At 53.4% G+C, this 19,304-nt stretch overlaps 2 protein-coding genes across 2 annotated transcripts; one reads left to right on the forward strand and one right to left on the reverse strand.

Moving 5' to 3' along the window:
* Window positions 1-5,342: 5,342 nt before the first annotated feature.
* MRPL40 (mitochondrial ribosomal protein L40) lies at window positions 5,343-9,228 on the forward strand. The gene is made up of 4 exons (XM_020996643.2): window positions 5,343-5,594; window positions 6,965-7,048; window positions 7,953-8,111; window positions 8,606-9,228. Exons 1-4 carry the CDS (start codon window positions 5,527-5,529, stop codon window positions 8,928-8,930), a joined length of 636 nt encoding a protein of 211 aa, XP_020852302.1. The 5' UTR covers window positions 5,343-5,526; the 3' UTR covers window positions 8,931-9,228.
* A 3-nt stretch (window positions 9,229-9,231) lies between these two features.
* CUNH22orf39 (chromosome unknown C22orf39 homolog) lies at window positions 9,232-15,161 on the reverse strand. The gene is made up of 3 exons (XM_020996714.2): window positions 15,061-15,161; window positions 12,044-12,211; window positions 9,232-11,016 (listed from the first exon to the last, which is right to left on the reverse strand). The coding sequence occupies exons 1-3, from the start codon at window positions 15,100-15,102 to the stop codon at window positions 10,888-10,890; spliced, it is 339 nt and encodes a 112-aa protein (XP_020852373.1). The 5' UTR covers window positions 15,103-15,161; the 3' UTR covers window positions 9,232-10,887.
* Window positions 15,162-19,304: the final 4,143 nt, after the last annotated feature.

The following is a 19,304-nucleotide window of genomic DNA, read 5'->3' on the forward strand; positions in this document are numbered from 1 at the left end:
ACCCCGAGCCCATAAAACGTTTGCTGCTGTCCTGCATGTCCTCATTAACCAGTTCCATTTTTCTCAAAAAGTTTGCCTTGCAGATAGACAATGCACATCTGAAGTGCTACCCCTTCACTGAGGGGAAAAAGGTGGTTGCATGACAGGTGCACTCTTGGTGACGAAAGGGCCCTTTGGTGCAACAGTAAACCACAGGAAAACCCAACCTTGTGTTCTATGACTGACATAACTGAAATTCTCCCCCAAAGAGGCATCCACAGAACTTATCATGGAACTTATCCAGGGCGCGGCGCTCAGAGCAAGGAACTATGATGGAAGGAATGGGGGACTGCAGAGGGAGGGTGTGTGTTCAAATCCTGCCTCTGATGGTTACTTCCTGTGTGACTCTGCAGTAAGTCACTTAATCTCTTTGGGCCTCAGTTTCCTCATATGTAAAACCAGGAGGTTGGGCCAGATGGCCTGGAAATCCTGTCCAAGGTCTATCGATCCTATGAAATGCTTTTGCAGGACTATTAAAATGTAAGCCTGGTCACCTAACTGGCATCAATCATTGCCAGGCCCTTTGCTAGGTGCTTTGTTGTTATTCGGTCACTTCAGCCATAAACGACTCTGTGACCCCGTCTGGGGTTTTTTTTGGTATAGACACTGGCGTGGTTTGCTGTTTCCTTCTCCATTTTACAGATGAGCAAACTGAGGCAATGGGGGTTAAGTGACTTGCCCAAGGTCACACAGTGTCTGAGGCTAGATTTGAACTCAGGAAGGTGAGACTTCCCGGCTCCAGGCCTGTGCTTTATCCACTGCACCAACTTACCAGGCACTTGGGGTACAGATAAAAAGAATGAAGCAGTCCCTGCTCAGAAGGAGCTGATGAACACAGTCATCGTGGCCCTCTCCCCACCTGCTTAGTATTCTCAGGGGGAATATGCCCCGTTCCTCCCAATGACAGTATGTGGAATGGAGGCCCCTCCCCACCCTGGATGCCTCCTCTGGACACTCTCCAGCTTATCAAAGCCCATCTTGAACTATGGCACCCAGAACTGAACCACCCATTCTTGGGATGAGACCTGCTGAGGGCAGAGAACGGTGAGGTGTTGCCCCCCCTTCCCCAAAATGCCCCTCCCACTGAAGTCAGCCTTTTAAGCTGCTGCGTCAAACCGTTGATCTGCTGTTTCACAAAAACCCCACAATCTTTCCCCCGACAAACTGAGGCAAACAGATATGGAGCCACTTGGCCAGGGTCACAGAACTGCTGGGGTCACATTTGAACTCGGGTCTTCCTGACCTGGGCCTCCAGGCCCTGTGCTCTATCCACTGCACTATCCAGGCCCTGCCATGGTTAGAATGAATTTTTTGAATCCAAGTATAAAACCTGGATTTATATTTTTTCCCCATTGAATTTCGTCTTATGAGATCTGGCCCCGTGCGTTAGCCTGCCAAGACTTTTTTGGATCTTGACTGTCATCCAATGTGCAAGCTACAACTTATTATCATCCAAAAAATCTGATAAGCATGAAGCTGGGTGGGCAAATCACTTGACCGTACTCAGCCTCAGTTTCCTCATCTGTAAAAGGGGGATAATTATAGCCCACCCACCCAGGGTTGTTGTGAGGATCAAATGAGATCATGATAATTATAGAGCTTTGCACACTTTAAAACGCCATATAAATGCTCGTATTTATGGAAAATGACTTTGGCAGCAGTGTGTAGGATTCGTGCCATGTGGATTTTTCTCAGACTTTTGAGTCTAAGGTTCCTGGGAACTTGAACAGACCATGCTTGAACCTCTCTTAGGGCATCAGAAGACTGTTTTTAGATTAAGGGTTTAGATAATGGGCTTTAAATGTACCTCAGCTCTTTGCTAAGGACAGAAGTGTGAGGAGAGTTAGCTGGCTTGTGAGGGCCAAGCCTTGAAGTTGGCCCCGATGTTCCCTGCTTCGTTTCAGTCCAATAACCATAGGGAACCTTGGAAGAAGAGGATTTGTGCTCATGATGCTGAAAAGTCTTCTGATTGGCTGTGGAACTGGAAGAAGTGATGATTCATGGGCTGCTAAGCCAGACCTACATAGGTATACAGAAGCCGTGACCCTTCCCTGGGTCTCTTGGCTTTGAAGTTTCCACTGAAGTGAGACTACTTCGAGCCGGTTCTGAGAGTTGGGTGAGGGAGGGACAGAAGCCCTTTCTTCTTCTTCTTTTTTTAATTTAACATCTTATTTTTTCCCCAAATTTTCCCAATTTTAACATTATTTTTTTTTCAAAGTTTGAGTTCTAAATTCTTTCCCTCCCTCCTAATTGAGAAGGCAAGCAATTTGACATAGATTATACATGTGTAGTCATGAAAAACACATTTCCATGTTAAGTCATGCTGGGAAAGAAAACACAGATTAAAAAAACAAAACAAGAAAAATAAAGTAAAGAAAAAGTATCTTTGTCTGCATTCAGACTCTACCAGTTCTTTCTCTGGTGATGGACAGCACCTTTTTTTTTTTTCCTGCTTTTGGGTGATTGGGGTTAAGTGACTTGCCCAGGATCACACAGCTAGTAAGTGTCAAGTGTTTGATCTGAGGCCACATTTGAACTCAGGTCCTCCTGACTTCAGGGCCGGTGTTCCATCCACTGCGCCACCTAGCTGCCCCTAGACAGCACCTTTTATCATGAGTCTTTCAGAATTGTCTTGGATCATTGTATTGCTATCATTCACAGTAGACCATGATACAATGTGGCTGTTGCTGTGTACAATGTTCTCCTGGTTCTGCTCATTTCACTTTGCATCAGTTCATGTAACTCTTTCCAGGTTTTTCTGAGAGCATCCTGCTCATCATTTCTTATAGCTCGCTAGTATTCCATCACAATCATATACAACAACTTGTTCTGCCATTCCCCCCTGGACGGGAATCCTCTCAATTTATCAGCCCTTTCTTCTGCCTGGATGTGGTAGCTGTGAGCACATCACCACCTCAGTTTCTTGGTGTTTTTTTCCTTCCCAGAGTTTAGGTGAATGAATATTCCAAGATGGCAGTGCCCAGGTGATCTTGTGAAGTCAGGAGATTCAGAGGTGCCATCGAAAGTTCTACTGGAAGCTGGAGACGGATGGCAATAGTTGGGGTTGGCCCCAGATGGGTGGTGGCTGACAATGGTAGGTAGAGTGGATCAGTCCGGCAGGGAAGCAGACTGGACTATCAGAGGAGCTGCCTAGCCCCACAGCAGACCAACCCAACTGAGCAGAAGAGCAAATCGGCCATTATTGACACTTCATCCTAGAGTAGACTTAATGAGCACTCTCCAAAGGGAAAAATATTCTTCTAGAGCCAGGTTTCATGAAGTACCTGTTCATTATACACGTTCTCTACGTTCACTACTTAAGTTAGATGCCACTCTCCCTTCAGACACTGGTTTTATTGATAGAAGGTCTGGAGGGGAATGTTTGGACTACCTTTGCTCATGATACTTTCTTAGTAAATCTCTTTCCTAAAAATTAGTTGATGTCTACTGGCTAACTAAGTTAAGGATCACACTGGTGAGGGCTCATGAACAACATTACTAGAAACTTTAGGTAAAACTTAGGTTTACCCTTAAACTCTAAAAGAGTAGAAATCACTTCTCTGGAGACTCAACCTACCAGCTGAAATAGGAGTTGGGGAGGTGGTACCAGAGTGGGCGCGACATGTGGAAACATGGTAAGTTCTCTTTTTGGTAGGTGGAGTTTGAGTTGCCTCGGGGACATTCATATAGAGACAAGCACTGGATATGTTTATATTGGAGTCATCTGCACAGGAAAGATGGTTGAATCTATAGGAGTGGCTGAGATGACCTTGAGAGAGTCCGTAGAGAGAGAAGTGGAGAGTCAGTCCACTGGCATTTATTAAGCACCTACTATGGGCCAGGGACCATGCTAAATGATGGGGTTGCAAAGAAAGGCAGAAAGCAGTCCTTGTTATCACACAACTCATAGTCTAAGGGGGGGGGACAAACACAATATGCAAATAACTGTATAAACAAGATGTAGACAAGATAAATTGGAGTTGATTCTGAGGTTCAGGAGGGCTGGGAAAGGCTTCATGCTGAAGGTGTGCCTGTTGCTGAGACGTGATGGAAGCCACCAGAGGCGGGAGCTGGAGATGAGCAGGGAGAGAGAGTTCCAGGGACGGGGGCAGCCAGAGAAAACGCCCAGAGTCAGGAGCGACCTGGGCGAGGAGCCGCCGGGAGGCCAATGTCACTGGGCCAAGGAGTATGGAAAGGGAAGGAACATGGGAGAACACAGGGTAGGTAGGAAGGAATACCATCATGAAGGGCTTTGAAACCCAAACAAAGGATTTTATATTTGATCCTGGAGTAATAGGGAGCTACTACATTTTACTGAATGGGGAGGGAGAGTAACACGGTCAGATCAGTACTTCAAAAAGATCCCTTTGCTGGCTGAATGGAGGCTGGACTGGAGGCAGCAGACTCCCCCTCCAGCGGCTACTGCAACAGTCCAGGGGTGAGGGGATGAGGGCCTGCACCAGGGCGGGGGCAAGGGCAGAGGGGAGAAGGGGGAGTATTGGAGAGATGCTACAAAGGAGACATGAACAGGCCTTGGTCACAGCTTGGATAGAGGGGGTGAGAGTGAGCAGTCCAGAAAGACTCCTAGGCTGCCAGTCTAGAGGACTGGGAGACGATGGTGCCCTCCACGGTAACAGGAAGGTAGGATGGAGCAGGATCTGCGGGGAGAAGAATGAGTTTTGGACATACTGAGTTTAAGATGTCTACTGGGTATCTAGTTTGAGATGTCTGAAAAGTAGTTAGAGATGGAAGACTGGAGATCAGGAGAGAGATTAGGGCAGGAAAGATGTATCTGAGAGTCATCGGCGTAGAGATGGTAATTAAATCACGGAGCTGATGAGATCTCCAAGTGCAGTAATATAGAAGAAGCCCCGAGGGATGCCTGCATAGTGAGAGGGCGTGATCTGGCTGGACATCCAGCGAGTGAGGCAGAGGAGCGGTCAGAGAGGCGGGAAGAGAACTGGGGGGGAGGGGTGCCCCGAAATCCTCATATCGTCTCATTTTATCCCCACATCAACCCTGCCAGGGAGGGGCTATTATTATCTCTATTTTACAGATAAGGAAACTGAGGCAGAGGTAAAGTGACTTGCCTAGAATCACACAACTAGTAAGTACGTGCAAGCACAGAGCAGGGGTTCCGAGCTTGGACCAGCTGGCAGGGAAGGCCCCGCCCCTCCGCCCCCGTCACACACAGGCCCCGCCCCCGCCCCCGCCCGTCTCCTACGCCTTACAGTCACGCACAGGCTCCGCCTCCTCTGGCCCCAGGCCACGCACAGGCCCCGCCCCCACGACCTGCGGCCGCCCTGGGCCGGGCGGAACGCGAGCGGCTCGGCGTCGGGGCCGGCGGAGCGCGATACCCGGGACACCAGGCCGCCAGGCGCGTGCGCGGGGCACGGGTGCGGACCGAAGACAGGGCGGGCAGGGCGCGGAGCGGCGGCGGCGGCAGTAGGAGGAGTCGGAGCCAGAGCCGGGGCCGGGGCCTCGGCCATGGCCGCGCTGGGGGTGGCGGCCCGCGGGCTCGCGCGGCAGGGATGCTCCTGGGGGCCCCGGGCCTGGTGAGTCCGCCGGGCGGGGGAGGCGTCACGTGGGCTGAGGTCAGGACAGGAGCCCCTCCCCCTCCCCGGGTGACCTTGGCTCGCTCTGCCCCTCCCCGTTGGGGCTTCCTGTGCTCTGGCCTCACGGCGGGAGCACCCGGGTCACAGGGCCCAGCCACCGAACCTCCCTGGGCCTCAGTCCCCCCCCCCAGGGCGTCCCGGCCGCCTCCAGCTGTGACGCCGTTTGCGTGGGCGATGAGGCAGATCCCGGGGGGCTTCGAGGAGGAGGCGCGGGAGCTTATGGGGCCCAGAAGCGGGGAGATGCGCGTGCCCGCCGGGGTGTTGCCTGAGGGGGTGGGGGGGACGACAAACAGCCTCCCCGCCTTTTACACTGCCTGTTATGGGACCCTTTCTTGTCGTCCAGTCCTGTCTGACTTTCCGTGACCCCATTTGGGGTTTTCTTGGCAAAGATACTGGAGGGGTTTGCCATTTCCTTCTGCAGTTCACTTTATGGAGGAGGAAACTGAGGCAAACAGGGTGAAGTGACTTGCCCAGGGTCACACAGCTAAGAGGAAGTGTGTAAGGCTGGATTTGAACTGCAGGCCCTGGGCTCCACCCTCTGAGGTGCCCCCTAGCTGCCTGTGGGAACCCTTGGTGCAGCAGTTCCCAAACTTCAATGGCCTACGACCCCCTTTTCAAGAGAAAATTACTCAGGGCACCCCTGGAAATCTGCTTTCTTTAACCCTTTAACTTATTTTTAAAATTTGCATCATTTCTAAAAAAAATTGAAACTAATTTTTTAAAATAACAGTTTATTGTAAATTGTGGGTTTTTCTGCATTGGGGTTTTGATGATGCAATATTGCATCACGCAACCACATATTATGGTATTGTAAACAGGTCGTTACACACACACACACACACACACACACACACGTCGGTCTGCCAACATCTGCTTGTTAAGACCCCTTGGGGGACTTGACCACGGGTCAGTTATCACGTGCGCTTTATGTGTTTATTTGGAAAATAATGTAGTCACTAGGACTAACTCTGTTACCCAACAGATGAAACACCTACAAACGGCTTTTCAAAATTCTCTTCTTTCCGTATGCTTCTACCACTCCGTTATTTTTATTCTGGCACCCCAGGCTGCTGGGTGCCCCTGGATCGTTGCAGCACCCCCCCAGGGGGCTTAGTGAGTGGCCACGGTGGCCGGCAGGCCAGGTAGCATTGGAGCCAGAGTTTGCCTCCCTGTTAGAAGGCCTGTCCCAGGCCGGGGAGGACTGACCAGTGATTGGGATTGCATTTACTGGTTTACATGGCACTGGGGACATGTCCTTGACTCTCACGAAGGGGGGGCTCACGAAAGCCTGACCATGTCATTGTCTTCAGGCTGGGCTGGCCTGCCGCGCAGGCCCGAGAGAACCACGTCTGGCACACGTCGCTGCTGTCGCTGCGAGCCGCCCTCCCAGTGAGGTGAGACCTGGCTGCACGTGGGGTTGGGTTTGTGATCCTGGGAGTGTGTGGAGAAGAAAGGCCAGCCGGCTCCCTGGGCTCTCAAGGCCCGGGATGGAAAGGGCCTTGGTGGTGTCACCCCGGGGCCAGCCGGGCTGACCGTCCTTCCGATGCCTTTTGGGAGCCATGGGAGCCTGTGAAACTTGGTCGCTTTTGTCGGTGGATGGAGAGGGCCTGCGCCAACAAAGCTGCCAACTCTGGTGCATTTTCAAAGTGAGGATGGAAAGCAAAGCTCCTCATTTAGTGGGGGGCCTGGGGGCACCAAGCCGTAAGCCTTTTGCTGCCTGGCGTTCCTCGGTTCCAAACACTTTCTTACCTGAGACCAGCTCCTTCCGTGTCTAGTCTGTGCTAGACTGAGGAAGATGTCTGGCCTGGTGTGAGTCTCAGTGGCCTCTGGTGCACGGACCGTGTGCTCCACAGTGTTACAGGATGTTTTGATGTTTCTTTCGAGAGTCCGTCTTGTAGTATTAAGTCATTTCTTGTCTTGGCGATTTTTACAGTCTCTGGTTTACAATTCAGGGTCCCTGGCAAGCGTGTCTGTGAGAAGTGGGACACTGTGTCCATCACACATTGTCCGTCTTATTGGAGGACTACTGCTAGTGGAGGGGGGACGCAGGAGCTGAGTGTCTGCAGGCCCTCCCTGCACTTATGGCTGTTCTCATCAGCCTGGGGCATGGCACACGACTGTGGGACTTCCCCTTAATTCACAGCTGTGATTCAATGTACACGGTTGCACGTGGCTTCTCACGGAGGGGACAGTAGACCTTTGTTTGGGCCCCGGGTATACAAAGGAAGACAGTCCCTGCTCCCACACAGCACACCCGTGTCTTGGTGGGTCGTGTCTCACGCTCCCTTCCCCCCCCAGAGGAGAGCCTCTCAGAAAGAAGAAGAAGGTAGATCCTAGGGTGGAACAAGCTGCCAAGGACCGGCTGAAGAAGAGAATTCGGAAGCTGGAGAAGGCCGCGCAGGAGCTGATCCCCATCGAAGACTTCATCATTCCTGGGAAGTACCTGGAGGAGGAGAGGTAGGCCCGGGAGGGGCCTGTGAATAGGGAGCAGGGGCTTGCTCTGCGTTGTCCCCTTGGCCTTCTGGGCCTTGCTTTGGAAACCAGGAGAGTTGGAAGGTGGAAGGTAGACATAGACGTAGGTGCCCGCTTTGCGCTGGGCAGCGTGCTGAGGCTGCAGAGGAGAGAGAGATGGCCGCACAAAGAGTTTGTGCTTACTCTGTGCTGGGGATACAGATGGGACAGACAGGACAGGCCCGTCCTCAAGAAGCCTCCATTCTAGGAGGGAAGGCACCCATAAAGCAGAGCTAGAATATGGGGGAGTAGACGGGCCAGGCCTGGCTCCAAGTGCACTAAGTCAGAAAGCCACCCACACACCAGCCCCTAGGGTGGTCCCAGGGTGGAGTCCAAGGCTCCTGTGGTGAGGGCATGGTGGGGGGGGGTAGAAGGGTGAAATGGAAGGGGCAGTGTGGGGGTGGAGATTGGATCAAAACATAGCCTCTCTGTGTCCCCAGGCAGCGCCCAGATCGGCAGCTCCCCTTAGAGGACAGTGAGAGGAGGACCTTTCTCATGAAGAGGTGGACCTTTTACAAACAGCAGGAGCATGAAGCCGAGCGAGAGAAGATCAAGTCCCTGCTGGAGGCCCAGCAACAGGCCCTGCGGGAGCTGCGCCTGGAGTCTGAGCAGCTCTACGAGGCCGCGGCCCGGCGAGATGAGGGCTTGTTTCCCTTTGAAAAGGAGGGCCCGACCTACACCCCAGCCAGCCCCGGCTACCAGCCCCCCGAGGGCAAGTACAACGACATCACCAAAGTGTATGTACAGGTGGAGCACAAGAGGTAGGCCGGAAGCCAGGCACCCACCTTGTCCTGTGGACCTCTGGGAGAGCCCAGGCCCCGCCCACCCAGGAGTACGGCCTCTGTCCTGCAGTGTCTGGGCCTCAGAGACCTCCCTTTGTGCTGGGGAGAACAAAAAAGAACCTGCAGGGAGTTCCATGCTAAAGGAGGAGTCAGCCTAGACTGGAGAAGGCACCTTCGAGGAGGTGGGAGGGGGCCTCCGGGCCTCCCGCAGGGCTTGGGGGAGCAGTGGGTCCTGGAGGGTGTATTTCTTTTAATAAAAGAACTGTGATTCATAAACATCATGCTTAAGTATTTGAATGAGTTTTTATTGTAGAAAATGAATGGAAAGATTGCTGTTAAAAACCCCCAACCCTAGAGTTGCCTCTCCTGACCTGTCCAGGGTCACCGTGAGGGAGGATGGATCTGGGGTGAGCCCAGGCCTGCCCACCTGCAGCTCCTCCATCCCTGGTGATTACGAGGATCGAGATGGCAAATGGGATGGATGGATGGTGGCTGTGGAGATGTAGGCCCCGCTGCCTGCTGCCAGCCTGTCTACAGTGGAAAAGTGCTTCGTGTCTTGTGGGACACCCTGACACTCAGTGCCTCAGGCCCCCGCCAGGAGATTGGGCTTCTGAAGGCCCTCAACATTCCGCCTGACACGTCCTGTTGCTTTCTGTCTGTGGTCGTTGGTCTGGGCCTGATTTCGCCTGTGTGGGGGGGTTCAGGTCAGAGCTTGGGATGCAGAAGTTAAGGGGTTTGCACAGGGTTGGCCAAGGCTGGTCATTCCTGCCCCTGATCCTGGCCTCACACCCGAGGCCTCTCTCTCTCTGGGCCCCTGAGCCCCGCTTGCAGGGACAGCCTGGCCTTGGGCTTCATCCTCCCTGCTCAACGCAGCCAGCAGAAACGCTTCCCAGGAGCCGGGCACCAGGGCCCCCAGCCCAAGGACCACCGGCTGCATGTGAAAGACATTTTGGGCACAAAGTGGGACAATACGAGTGCAGATACATTGAAGGTTCACTATCGTGTGTGAGACCATGGGAACTAGAGAGCCTTCCCCAGCACTTTGATTTTTATTTTCCTTTTGGTGAGGCAAGTGGGGTTAAGTGACTTGCCCAGGGTCACACTGCTGGTAAGTGTCAAGTGTCTGAGGACGATCTGAACTCAGGTCCTCCTGACTCCAAGGCCAGGACTCTATCCACTGCACCACCTAGCCACCCCTGCAGTTTGATTTTTTAAAAATGAGCTGCCACTGGGTCCTTAGGAAGGTGCCAAGCCCATGTGCGGGCCTGTCATTTGTTTTCCATTGTACCAGGACCACCCACAAAAGTATGGAGACATTGGATGGGGATGGGTTTATTTTCAATTTTTGTTTAAAATCTGTTGTGAAAAGCCCGGCTCTTCGGGAGGGTCCTTCTCCAGAGCATGAAGTACATATGCACCTCTCAGCAAAGCGTGGCGGTCTAGGCTTGCCTCCTCTGCCCGCATCTGATGATGCCAGGGGAGGGAGGGCAGCTCAAAGCGCCCCAAGGAGCAGAGGCAGGTGCTGGGTGCCCAGGCTAGAGGGGGCAGGCAGGGCCTGGCAGTGGTCCCAAGCCTGAGCAAGCATCACGCCAGATGAGGACAGGAGGCGCCCTAGAGGTAACGCCAGGTCACTTCACACATACGTGTGAGGCGAGGGGCATTCTGATGTCCCCAGAACACAAGACCCTGGTATTCTGGATGCCTTTTCCCCAGGAGTGGGGGAGAGGGGACGGTAAATTGTGCTGTCTGAAGAACGTGTTGACCACCAGCTAACTGGGCAGGGGCTGGCTCGTGGCTCCGGATCTCTTCTGAGGGCACACGGGATGCCATGCTTAACTCTGAGGTGGTAGGGCCGGCCAGCTGGGCACGGGGAGCAGGAGAAGCCGGGTGGCCGCGGCCTCCTCGATGACATCAGCCCGTCTCCTGCATGGCGTGGCCCCTCACTTGGATTTCTCCTCCCCGGGCAGAGGCAGGTGCCAGTCCCTGGGAGGGCTCTGCCTCATGTGCCACACTGGGGCATGCTTCTGCTTGGCCAGGATGCGGGCTTGCTCACTCTTGCAGAGGCACTGCTGTATAAACAAGAGGCCGGCTCAAACCTGGCTGCCCGGATCCCTGCAGTAGAGAGCCCCTCCTCTGCCCTTGCGGACCTGGGCCTTCCGGGTGTGTCCAAAGGCCCGAGGAGGATTGTCTCCAACACGGTAGGCAGGTGCCTGGGGCAATTTGCCGAGCCTCTCTAAGCCTCCCAGAAGGGAAGCCCCTGGAGGGCAGGGCCTCTGTATCCCCAGCAGCGAGCATACAGTAGGAGTTTAATAAATGCTAACTTGAATGCAATCTGTAAAATGGACTTACTGCTTTTACTTGTACCAGCTAAAGGGCTCTGTAAGCCCTAGCTGGCCCTGGGATGGGGTCTCCTCTTACTGCTTAGCCGCCCCCCACAGCCCAGAAAGGTGCTGGACACACCCACCAGCACTGCCTGTTTTCCCAATTCTCCCTCCTCAGCTCCAACACCAAGCTGTGAACCCTCTCCGCCCCCCCCCAGCTACCCTGCCTAGCCCTGCCCCCACGGAAGCCCCCTGGAGAGCTCCAGGGGAGGGCGAGGCCTTCTGGTTCCATTGGTTTTCCCATTTCCCACCCGTGCTCCATTGGTGTAGACAGGCGTTCACGTCAGAGCCCAGGGCAGGAGGGTCACGCTCTTCCCTTTTCTGTAAATCTGGGTAACTGTAAGCCCCCACCACTCAGGTGCAGAGGAGACGCACCCTTCCCACCCCAGATCTCACGATCCTTCCTGTGGCCCAGCCCACAGAAGGGCACCTTCTCCTTCTCCTTCCCCAGCTGATCCCCCTCCCCACCTGGGCTGAAGGGAAGCCCCAGCCCCACTCCCTGGGCCCCTTCCTGACAGTCCCCGGTTGGGGTTATCTGGCTGCCTTGCTCCATCTCCTCTGTCCCCCAACTGCTCCCCATCCCTGGACCTTACCTGTGGTCCACACAGAAGCTCTCAATTGGGCTTCCCCTGTTCTGCAGGACAGGTGTTAGCCCAAAGGCTGGATCATTGCCCTCCCCCCCCACCAAGTGAATCCCAACACTGGCCCAGGATACCTTGGCCTCCGGGCTCCCGCTCTCCTCCCACTGCCGGCAGTGTCTGTAATCTCGTTTCCACTGGTCACAGGCCGGGGTCTCCCCGTACGTGTAGTAGTGGTGCAGGAAGTTCCTCACCGTCCGGCAGTGCTTCCACTCAGCCCAGTAATGCTCGCAGCTCCGGGGAGGCTGCAGAGGCCAAAGACAGACAGGTAGGGGAAGGCTCGGAAGGAGGGCCGCAGCCCAGGGGGGCCGTGCTCATGGAAGGAGGTGGCCATCAGGGTGTGCCGGCAGGGCCCCCTCCTCCCTGCCTGTCTCAGGCCCTCACAGTAGCCAGTCACAGAGGAGCTGAGAGCCCTGCAGTTGAATCTGGCCTATGAAACGCCAGGAGTGTGACTTCGGGCCTCTGGGCCTTGGTGTTCTCATCTGTAAAATGGAGACAACCTCCCATGGCCTCCCAGAGCGGACAGATGACTTCATTCCTGCTTTTCTAACCCCGGCCCCTAGCAGTACCTGGCATATAGGAGGTCTTTAACACATGTCTGCTGAATTGAAAGTGCTTGTAAAGAATGATGACAGCTAGCCTTTATATAGTGGTTTAAGTTGTGCAAAGTGCTTTACAAAAATTATCTCATTTGATCCACACAGTGACTGTGGGCGGTGGTGCTACTATGATCCCTAGTCTACAGTTGAGGAAACTGAGGCAGACAAAGGTTAAGTAACTTGTCCAGGGTTACACAGCTATTAAGAATCTGAGGCCAGGCGCAGGTAGGTGGCACAGTGGATAGAGCACCGGCCCTAGTCAGGAGGACCTAAGTTCAAATTGGGCCTCAGACACATAACACTCACTAGCTGTGTGACTCTGGGCAAGTCACTTAACCCCAAATGCCTCAGGAAAAAAAAAAAAAGAATCTGAGGCCAAATTTGAATTCAGTTCTTCCTGACTCCAGGTCCAGCTGTCAATCCACTGTGCCACCTAATTTACCCATCTTTAAAATTATCTTTTGGGCTGCTAGGTGGTGCAGTAGAGAGAGTGCTGGGCCGAGTCAGGAAAATTCATCTACCTCACTTCAAATCTATCCTTTGACACTTCCTAGCTGTGTGACCCTAGGCAAATCATTTCACCCTGTCTGCCTCAGTTTCCTCATCCATAAAATGAACTGGAGAAAGAAATGACAAACCACTCCAGGATGTCTGCCAAGAAAACCCCAAATGGGGTCAAGGAGAGTCAGACATGACTGAAAAACAACTGAACAACATCCCTTCCAATTTTAATATTTCTTGAGTCTCTTGGGCTTTGAAACTTACTACTTGTGTGGTTCAGCTCCCAGAACCTTGTTCCCACCCCCCTCCCATTCAACTTCCCCCCATTAGACTGTAAGCTCCTTGAGGGCAGCAACTACCTTTTGCCTTTCTTTGTATCCCCAGTGCCTAGCATATAGTAGGTGTTTAATGTTTATCATATTGTATCTCTCAACCTCAGTTCCCTCATCTGTAAAATGGGGATAGTCATCTATGTCAGAGGAAGGCTGAGAGAAAAGTACTTTGAAAACATTTTCAAAAGCAGTTTGGAATTATGCATATAAAGAGTCTAAAATGTCCACACCCTTAGACTCTGAGATTCCATTACCAGGCTTATCCCCAAGGAGGTCACTGATAAGAAGATTAAGTCCTCATATACACAAAATTATTTCTAGCAGCATATTTTGTGTTAGTAAAGAACTGGAAACAAAGTAGAAGCCCACTGATTGAGGAACAGATAAATAAGTTGGGGCACCGTTACATGTTTTAAGGAACAAGAATATGGCTTCCACAGAGAAGGAGGGGGAAGATCGCATGATCTTATGCAGAGTGAAGTAAGCAGGGACAAGAATACAGCATACACAGTGAGCAGTCCTGTAAACCCAGGAGCCACAACACAACATCCCAAGTGAATGCCACACAATGACATGGAGCAGGCATGGGGAGAGCTCCACCCGTGGACTACGCTGCATACATTTTCTTTGTTTTTTTTTCTCAAGGCATTAATCTGCTTTGCTAATTTTTTTTTCCTTAAAAATATTTGTTATACGGAATGGCTTTCTGGGAGGAGGAGATAAAAGGATACTGGGAGAAAATTCTGGTGATGTAAAATACAAGATATCAATACAATTTTATTTATTTTTATTAAAAAAGAGCCTACAGACACACGGGGGCCGCCATTACTATGTCTCCCCTCTGAGCCTGTTTCAAAGGGAGAGAAGATAGTCCCAGGGGTGTTGTTACTGTCATCACCATCATTATCACCTAGCCCTACTGATGGGCTCAGTGCAGGCCCTCAGCTCCCAGGCCCTGGCAGGCTACCCCCTTCTGTACCAAGCTACTCGCGCCTCCTGCCCCTAACCCAGGCAGGCTTGGGCCTCCCACCACCCTGACTCCCACCCCTCAGCTCTCCCCAGGTCCCCTCAACTGTCAGTTTCCTCTTGACCCCGCCTCCAGCCTCAGGTCCACTTCTTACTCCCGCCCCTTCAAGAAATCAACTCAGTTTCCCTCTTAGCCCCGCCCCTAGCCTCAGTCCAGGTCCCCAGCATTGACCACGCCCCCTCATCACCCTAAGTGCTGATTTGAACTCCTTAGCCTCACTGAAAGCTCCCATCTCAGACAAGCTCCGTCGGCCCCGCCCCCCAGTCTTAGCCCCACCCCTTAGCCCCCTGCTTCTGGTCTTGCGGGCTCAGGCTTTATCATCTCAACTGTCAGCTCCGCCTCCTCATTCATGAACACGCCCTCCTCCCTGCTAGCCCCGCCCACCAGAACACTGCCCCTCCCCAATTCCTCCCGCCCTCAGCCTCTCTTACACGGCACCAGCTAAGTCCCGCCCCTCGGCCCTTGGGCCCCGCCCCCTAGCTGCCTGTCCTAGGCCCGGCTCCCTCTGTCTCCAGGCCTGCTCGGCCTCGGGCCTCCCCATTGTTCCTCCTCCTGCCCCTCGCCCTGACCCCAACCCCAGCCTCGCTCCCGATCCCTCCCAGCCCCTCAAGCCGCCTCCGTGACCCCTCACGAACCCTCCAGAAGCGCTCGTTAGCGTCACCCATTTTGCAGCTCATGACCTGTCCCGTCTCTTTAGCATATTAGCCAATAGAAGGGGTTCAGCCTCTTGTAAGGAGATTGACATCTCTGTGAACCAATGATCTTCCAGCTCCAAAGCGGCCAACCCTTTCCCCGGTGAGGCGGGACTTGAGGGGTTACCTCCTGTCGGAGTAGGTGGGGGTGGGGGGTGGGTTCTGTTGCACGGAGGAGACTTGTACGTGCGCGAAAATTAACGCGTAACTCCTCCTGCCTCTCACTGGGTCCCATCCCGCCTCTACTTGAAGACTTTGTCTGATGGGGAGCTCACTACCTTTCTCCTAGTGTTTGTGCCTTACACCAAACAAGGCTGAGAACGGGGGCGAATGGAGGACCCAGATCCCCTCGTCCCCTCCCCCTTTCTCCCGGTGGTCTCCCCTTCCCTCCGGATTTGGCTTTTAAATAGTCCCGCAGGATACCCTGGTTCCCCTCTCCGAGCCTTTGCACTGGCGCCAGGGATTCCCTCCTCACCTCTGCCTGTCTGAATCCCTGGTTTCTTTCAAGATCACTGAGCTCGGCTCCAGGGGCACCTTTCACGTGGAGCTCATCGTGTCTCACCCCCAGCCTGGGGCTCGTTCACCCCCAAAATTCCCGTGTTTATTTTGTGCACAAAATGCACGTACATGTCTGTCCACAAGCGTCATCAAGCACCTACTATGTGGCCCACGACAGCCCCTTCCCTCGAGGAGCTCGCAGCCTAGTGAGCTGTGATAATGCTCATGATTGCGCATCATAACGTAATGACAACGACCCCGGCGTCTCCCTAGCCCGCCAGCCTGGGGTCCGGGACCTTATCCCCAGTATTTGTAAAGCGCGGGGCCGGGCACACAGTAGGCGCTTCATAAATACCCGTCCCCTTTCTTTTTCTCCTCCCTCCCCACGCCCAGGAGAGGGCTGAGCCTGGTTCTGGGCAGGGCCTGGTCGGCCGCCCCCCAGGAGTCAGGAGGGCGGCCCAGCCTGCTCACCCAGGGCAGGGGGCTGGTCTGGGGCAGGAGCAGGCTGCCTGTGGTCCTTGTGGGGCTGGGGCTCCTGGCTCTGGATTCATCCCGGGGGTCCTGAGGGCCGGGGCTGTCCTGTGCCCGGCTCCTGGACAGTGCAGTCTGGCACTTAGTCTGGTGGCATTATTGCCACTATTTTTATTCCTTCACCTCATCCAGAAAGGAGGGGGCTGAAATCAGATGGCTTCCTTGAGGTGACAAAAGCTGGACTTGGAAGGCAGGCCTGAATCAGAACTGGCCAGCCTCAGCTTTCCCTTCTGTAAAATCGGGTTATACAGTGACAGCTCCTGCCTCCCAGGGTGCTGGTAATGAGGATCAACCAGACCTTTGCAGACAGCAGGGGCGAGCCAGGAGGCCTTATGGAAATGCCGGCTTCTGTGATTGTCATGGAAACAGAGAAATCTGGGGCACTTGGAATTCCTGCGGACCGGGAAAAGGGAAGGGCAGGGCCAACAGCCTGAAGCAGCTGGGGGGGCTAGGAGACTGGTCAGGCCCTCAGACCCTGGACAGCCCATCCGGGACCCCTGAGCAGAGCTGATGGACCCAGGGGCAGAGCGAGACAAAGATGTTATTTTTGGGACATGGCAAATGAGGGAAAAGAACCGTTGTTGGGTCTTTTCAGTTGTGTCGGCCTCTTCGTGGCCCCATTTGGGACTTTCTTGGCAGAGATACTGGCACGGTTTTGCCATTTTCCTTCTCCGCCTCATTTTACAGATAAGGAAACTGGGGCAGAAAAGGTGAAGTGACTTGCCGAGGGTCACACACAATTGAACTCAGGAAGATGAGTCTCCCTGACTCCTCTATCCACTATGGCGCCCTCTAGTGGCTCTATCTGCCTACACATTTTCTTTCTCTGGTGAAGGGAGAGTGGGAGAAGAGGTGGATTTTCCTAAACTGAAAATAAAAATAAAATGTTTTCAGAGAGAGAGAGAGCCAGCCTTTCCTTTCCACGTGCTCCAGGCGTTGGCAGGCCCCCGGGTGGAGGCAGGCTATCGGCAAGCATTCAGACGTTTCCCAGAATGGGCGGCAGGCTCTGCGCAGCCAGACACGACTTCGGTCACACCGCTGCTGCGGGCGCGATCCTTGGACTCCAGTCCACGTGACATTTGAGGCGCCGCCATGCGTACAGGACTGTGACCCCAACAGCTCTCTTCTCAGCAGAAGACGGGGACCCTCCGGGCTGGAGCTGTTAGCTTGCGGGGCACTTTCAGATGGTTCGTAACCTTCGTGCCTCCTGGACCCCTTGGAAGTCTGGTGAAGCCTAGGGACCCCTTGTCAGAATAAAGTGCTTAAATGCATAAACTACATAGGGTTACAAAGGAAACGAATTATGTTCAAATTGGACATTCCGTCGTTTTCAGTTGTGTCTGACTCTGTGACCCCATTGGGGGTTTTCTTGGCAGAGATACTGCAGTGTTCGGCCTTTCCTCCTCCAGCTCATTTTACAAATGAGGAGACAGAGGCAAACAGGGTGCAGTGACTTGCCCAGGGTCACACAGCTAGGAAGTGTCCGAGGCCAAATCTGAACCCAGGTCCTCCTGACTCCAGGCCCAGCACTCTGTCCACTGTACCTAGTCGCCCCTACATTGACCTAATCAGAAAAAGATGTTTTTAAGTTCATGGACTCCAAGTCAAGAGCCTCTGATTTGGTGCCAGGGGACCCCTCAAAAGCAAACTTGAAAACGCTCTAAAAACATGGGCTGCCAAGGTTTAAGGAAGCCCTTTCCTTACAACCACACTGGGTACAGTTCGGGCAAGTCCTGACGATTCCCATTTTACAGATGAGGAAAATAAGACGGGACAGAAACCACAGCCCTAAGTCAGAAAGGATTCTGGCAATCATGTTAGAGCCGAGAAAATCAAGGCCGAGTGGTGGTGACCTCCCCAAGGTCCCAAGGCACTGAGCAGCACAGCAGGGCCAAGGATACCAAGGCCAGTGCCCCTTCCTCCGGCCATCGCCAATGATCAGAGCTGGGAGGGGGTGCGGTGCCCTCCCTCCTGCCTCCAGCCTTCGATAGTGACAATGGCAGAGGCTCCCCTTGGCACACAAACGTGGCTTAGAGTCACGACGAACCACCCTGGTGCTACGGTGATGCCCTTTATTATCTATTTAATCACCAGGTATCAGTTATCCAAGGCGTGAGAGCGGGCCGGTGCCTCTGGCTCCCGTAGGGTCTCACTGTGGCCTCTCAGCTCTATCTGATTCAGAGCACACAATCCTCCCAAGGCCTCTCGAGGGCCCCACACTGGGCCCCGACTCCAGACAGAAGGCATCTGTTCTGGCTAGGCTCAGGATGCCAAGATGGCATATGCTGCTGTTCTATCTAAGGAGCAGGAGGCACACTGCCCTCGTCAGAAAGACCTTCAGTGCCCTCCCTCCACGGGGGCCTGCTCAGCTAGTCTCTTCTCTTCTGGGGTGGGGTTTAATAAAAGCACAAGAGAGGGTCACCACCCTATTTGATTGACATGGCCAAGCCTGGCTGCACAGGCTCTCAGGATAGGCCAGGCACCAGGGATCGAGAGCCAGAAGGGACTCGGCATGCCTGGAGGGTCCAGAAAAATCTATCTCTGTGATCTCTGTGACCTCTTCTCGTCAGCTGGTACGAAGGGAGCACTGGCAGAAAGGAACCTGATGTGGTTCAGGGGCCCAGGACTCCCTGTTCTCCTTTGTGAATGCAGACTCTGAAAGCTCTTCCAACAAGCCAGGCCAGGATGTTGGAGACCCCACAGCTGTGCCAACACATTTAAAAAAAGCAAAATCTCAGAAAAGCCTGGGAAGATCTGCATGAACTGATGCAAGGTGGGGTGCGCAGAACCAGGAGACCATCATGCACAAACAGTAACATTGTACGAAGGCCAGCTGTGAGTGACCAAGCTCTTCTCAGCGATACAATGAGCAATACATTTCTGAAGGCCTCATGAGGAAAGGTGCTGTGGAGAAAGAACTGCTGAAGCCTCAATGCAGATCAAAGACACTTTTTCTTCACTGTCTTTATTTTTGGTTTCGTTCTGTTTTCTTTCACAGCATCACTTACATGGGAATGTGTTTTCCATGACTACACACATATAACCCATGTCAAATTGCCTTCTCAGTGAAGGAAAGAATTTGGAACTCAAAATTTGAAAAAACAGAGTGTTAACATTGCTTTTTAAATGTAATTGGGGAAAAAATAAAATGTTAAATT

The sequence above is a fragment of the Phascolarctos cinereus genome, unplaced genomic scaffold, assembly GCF_003287225.1.
Source record: "Phascolarctos cinereus isolate Bilbo 61053 unplaced genomic scaffold, phaCin_HiC Scaffold_4;HRSCAF=312, whole genome shotgun sequence".
NCBI classification, from domain to species: domain Eukaryota; kingdom Metazoa; phylum Chordata; class Mammalia; order Diprotodontia; family Phascolarctidae; genus Phascolarctos; species Phascolarctos cinereus.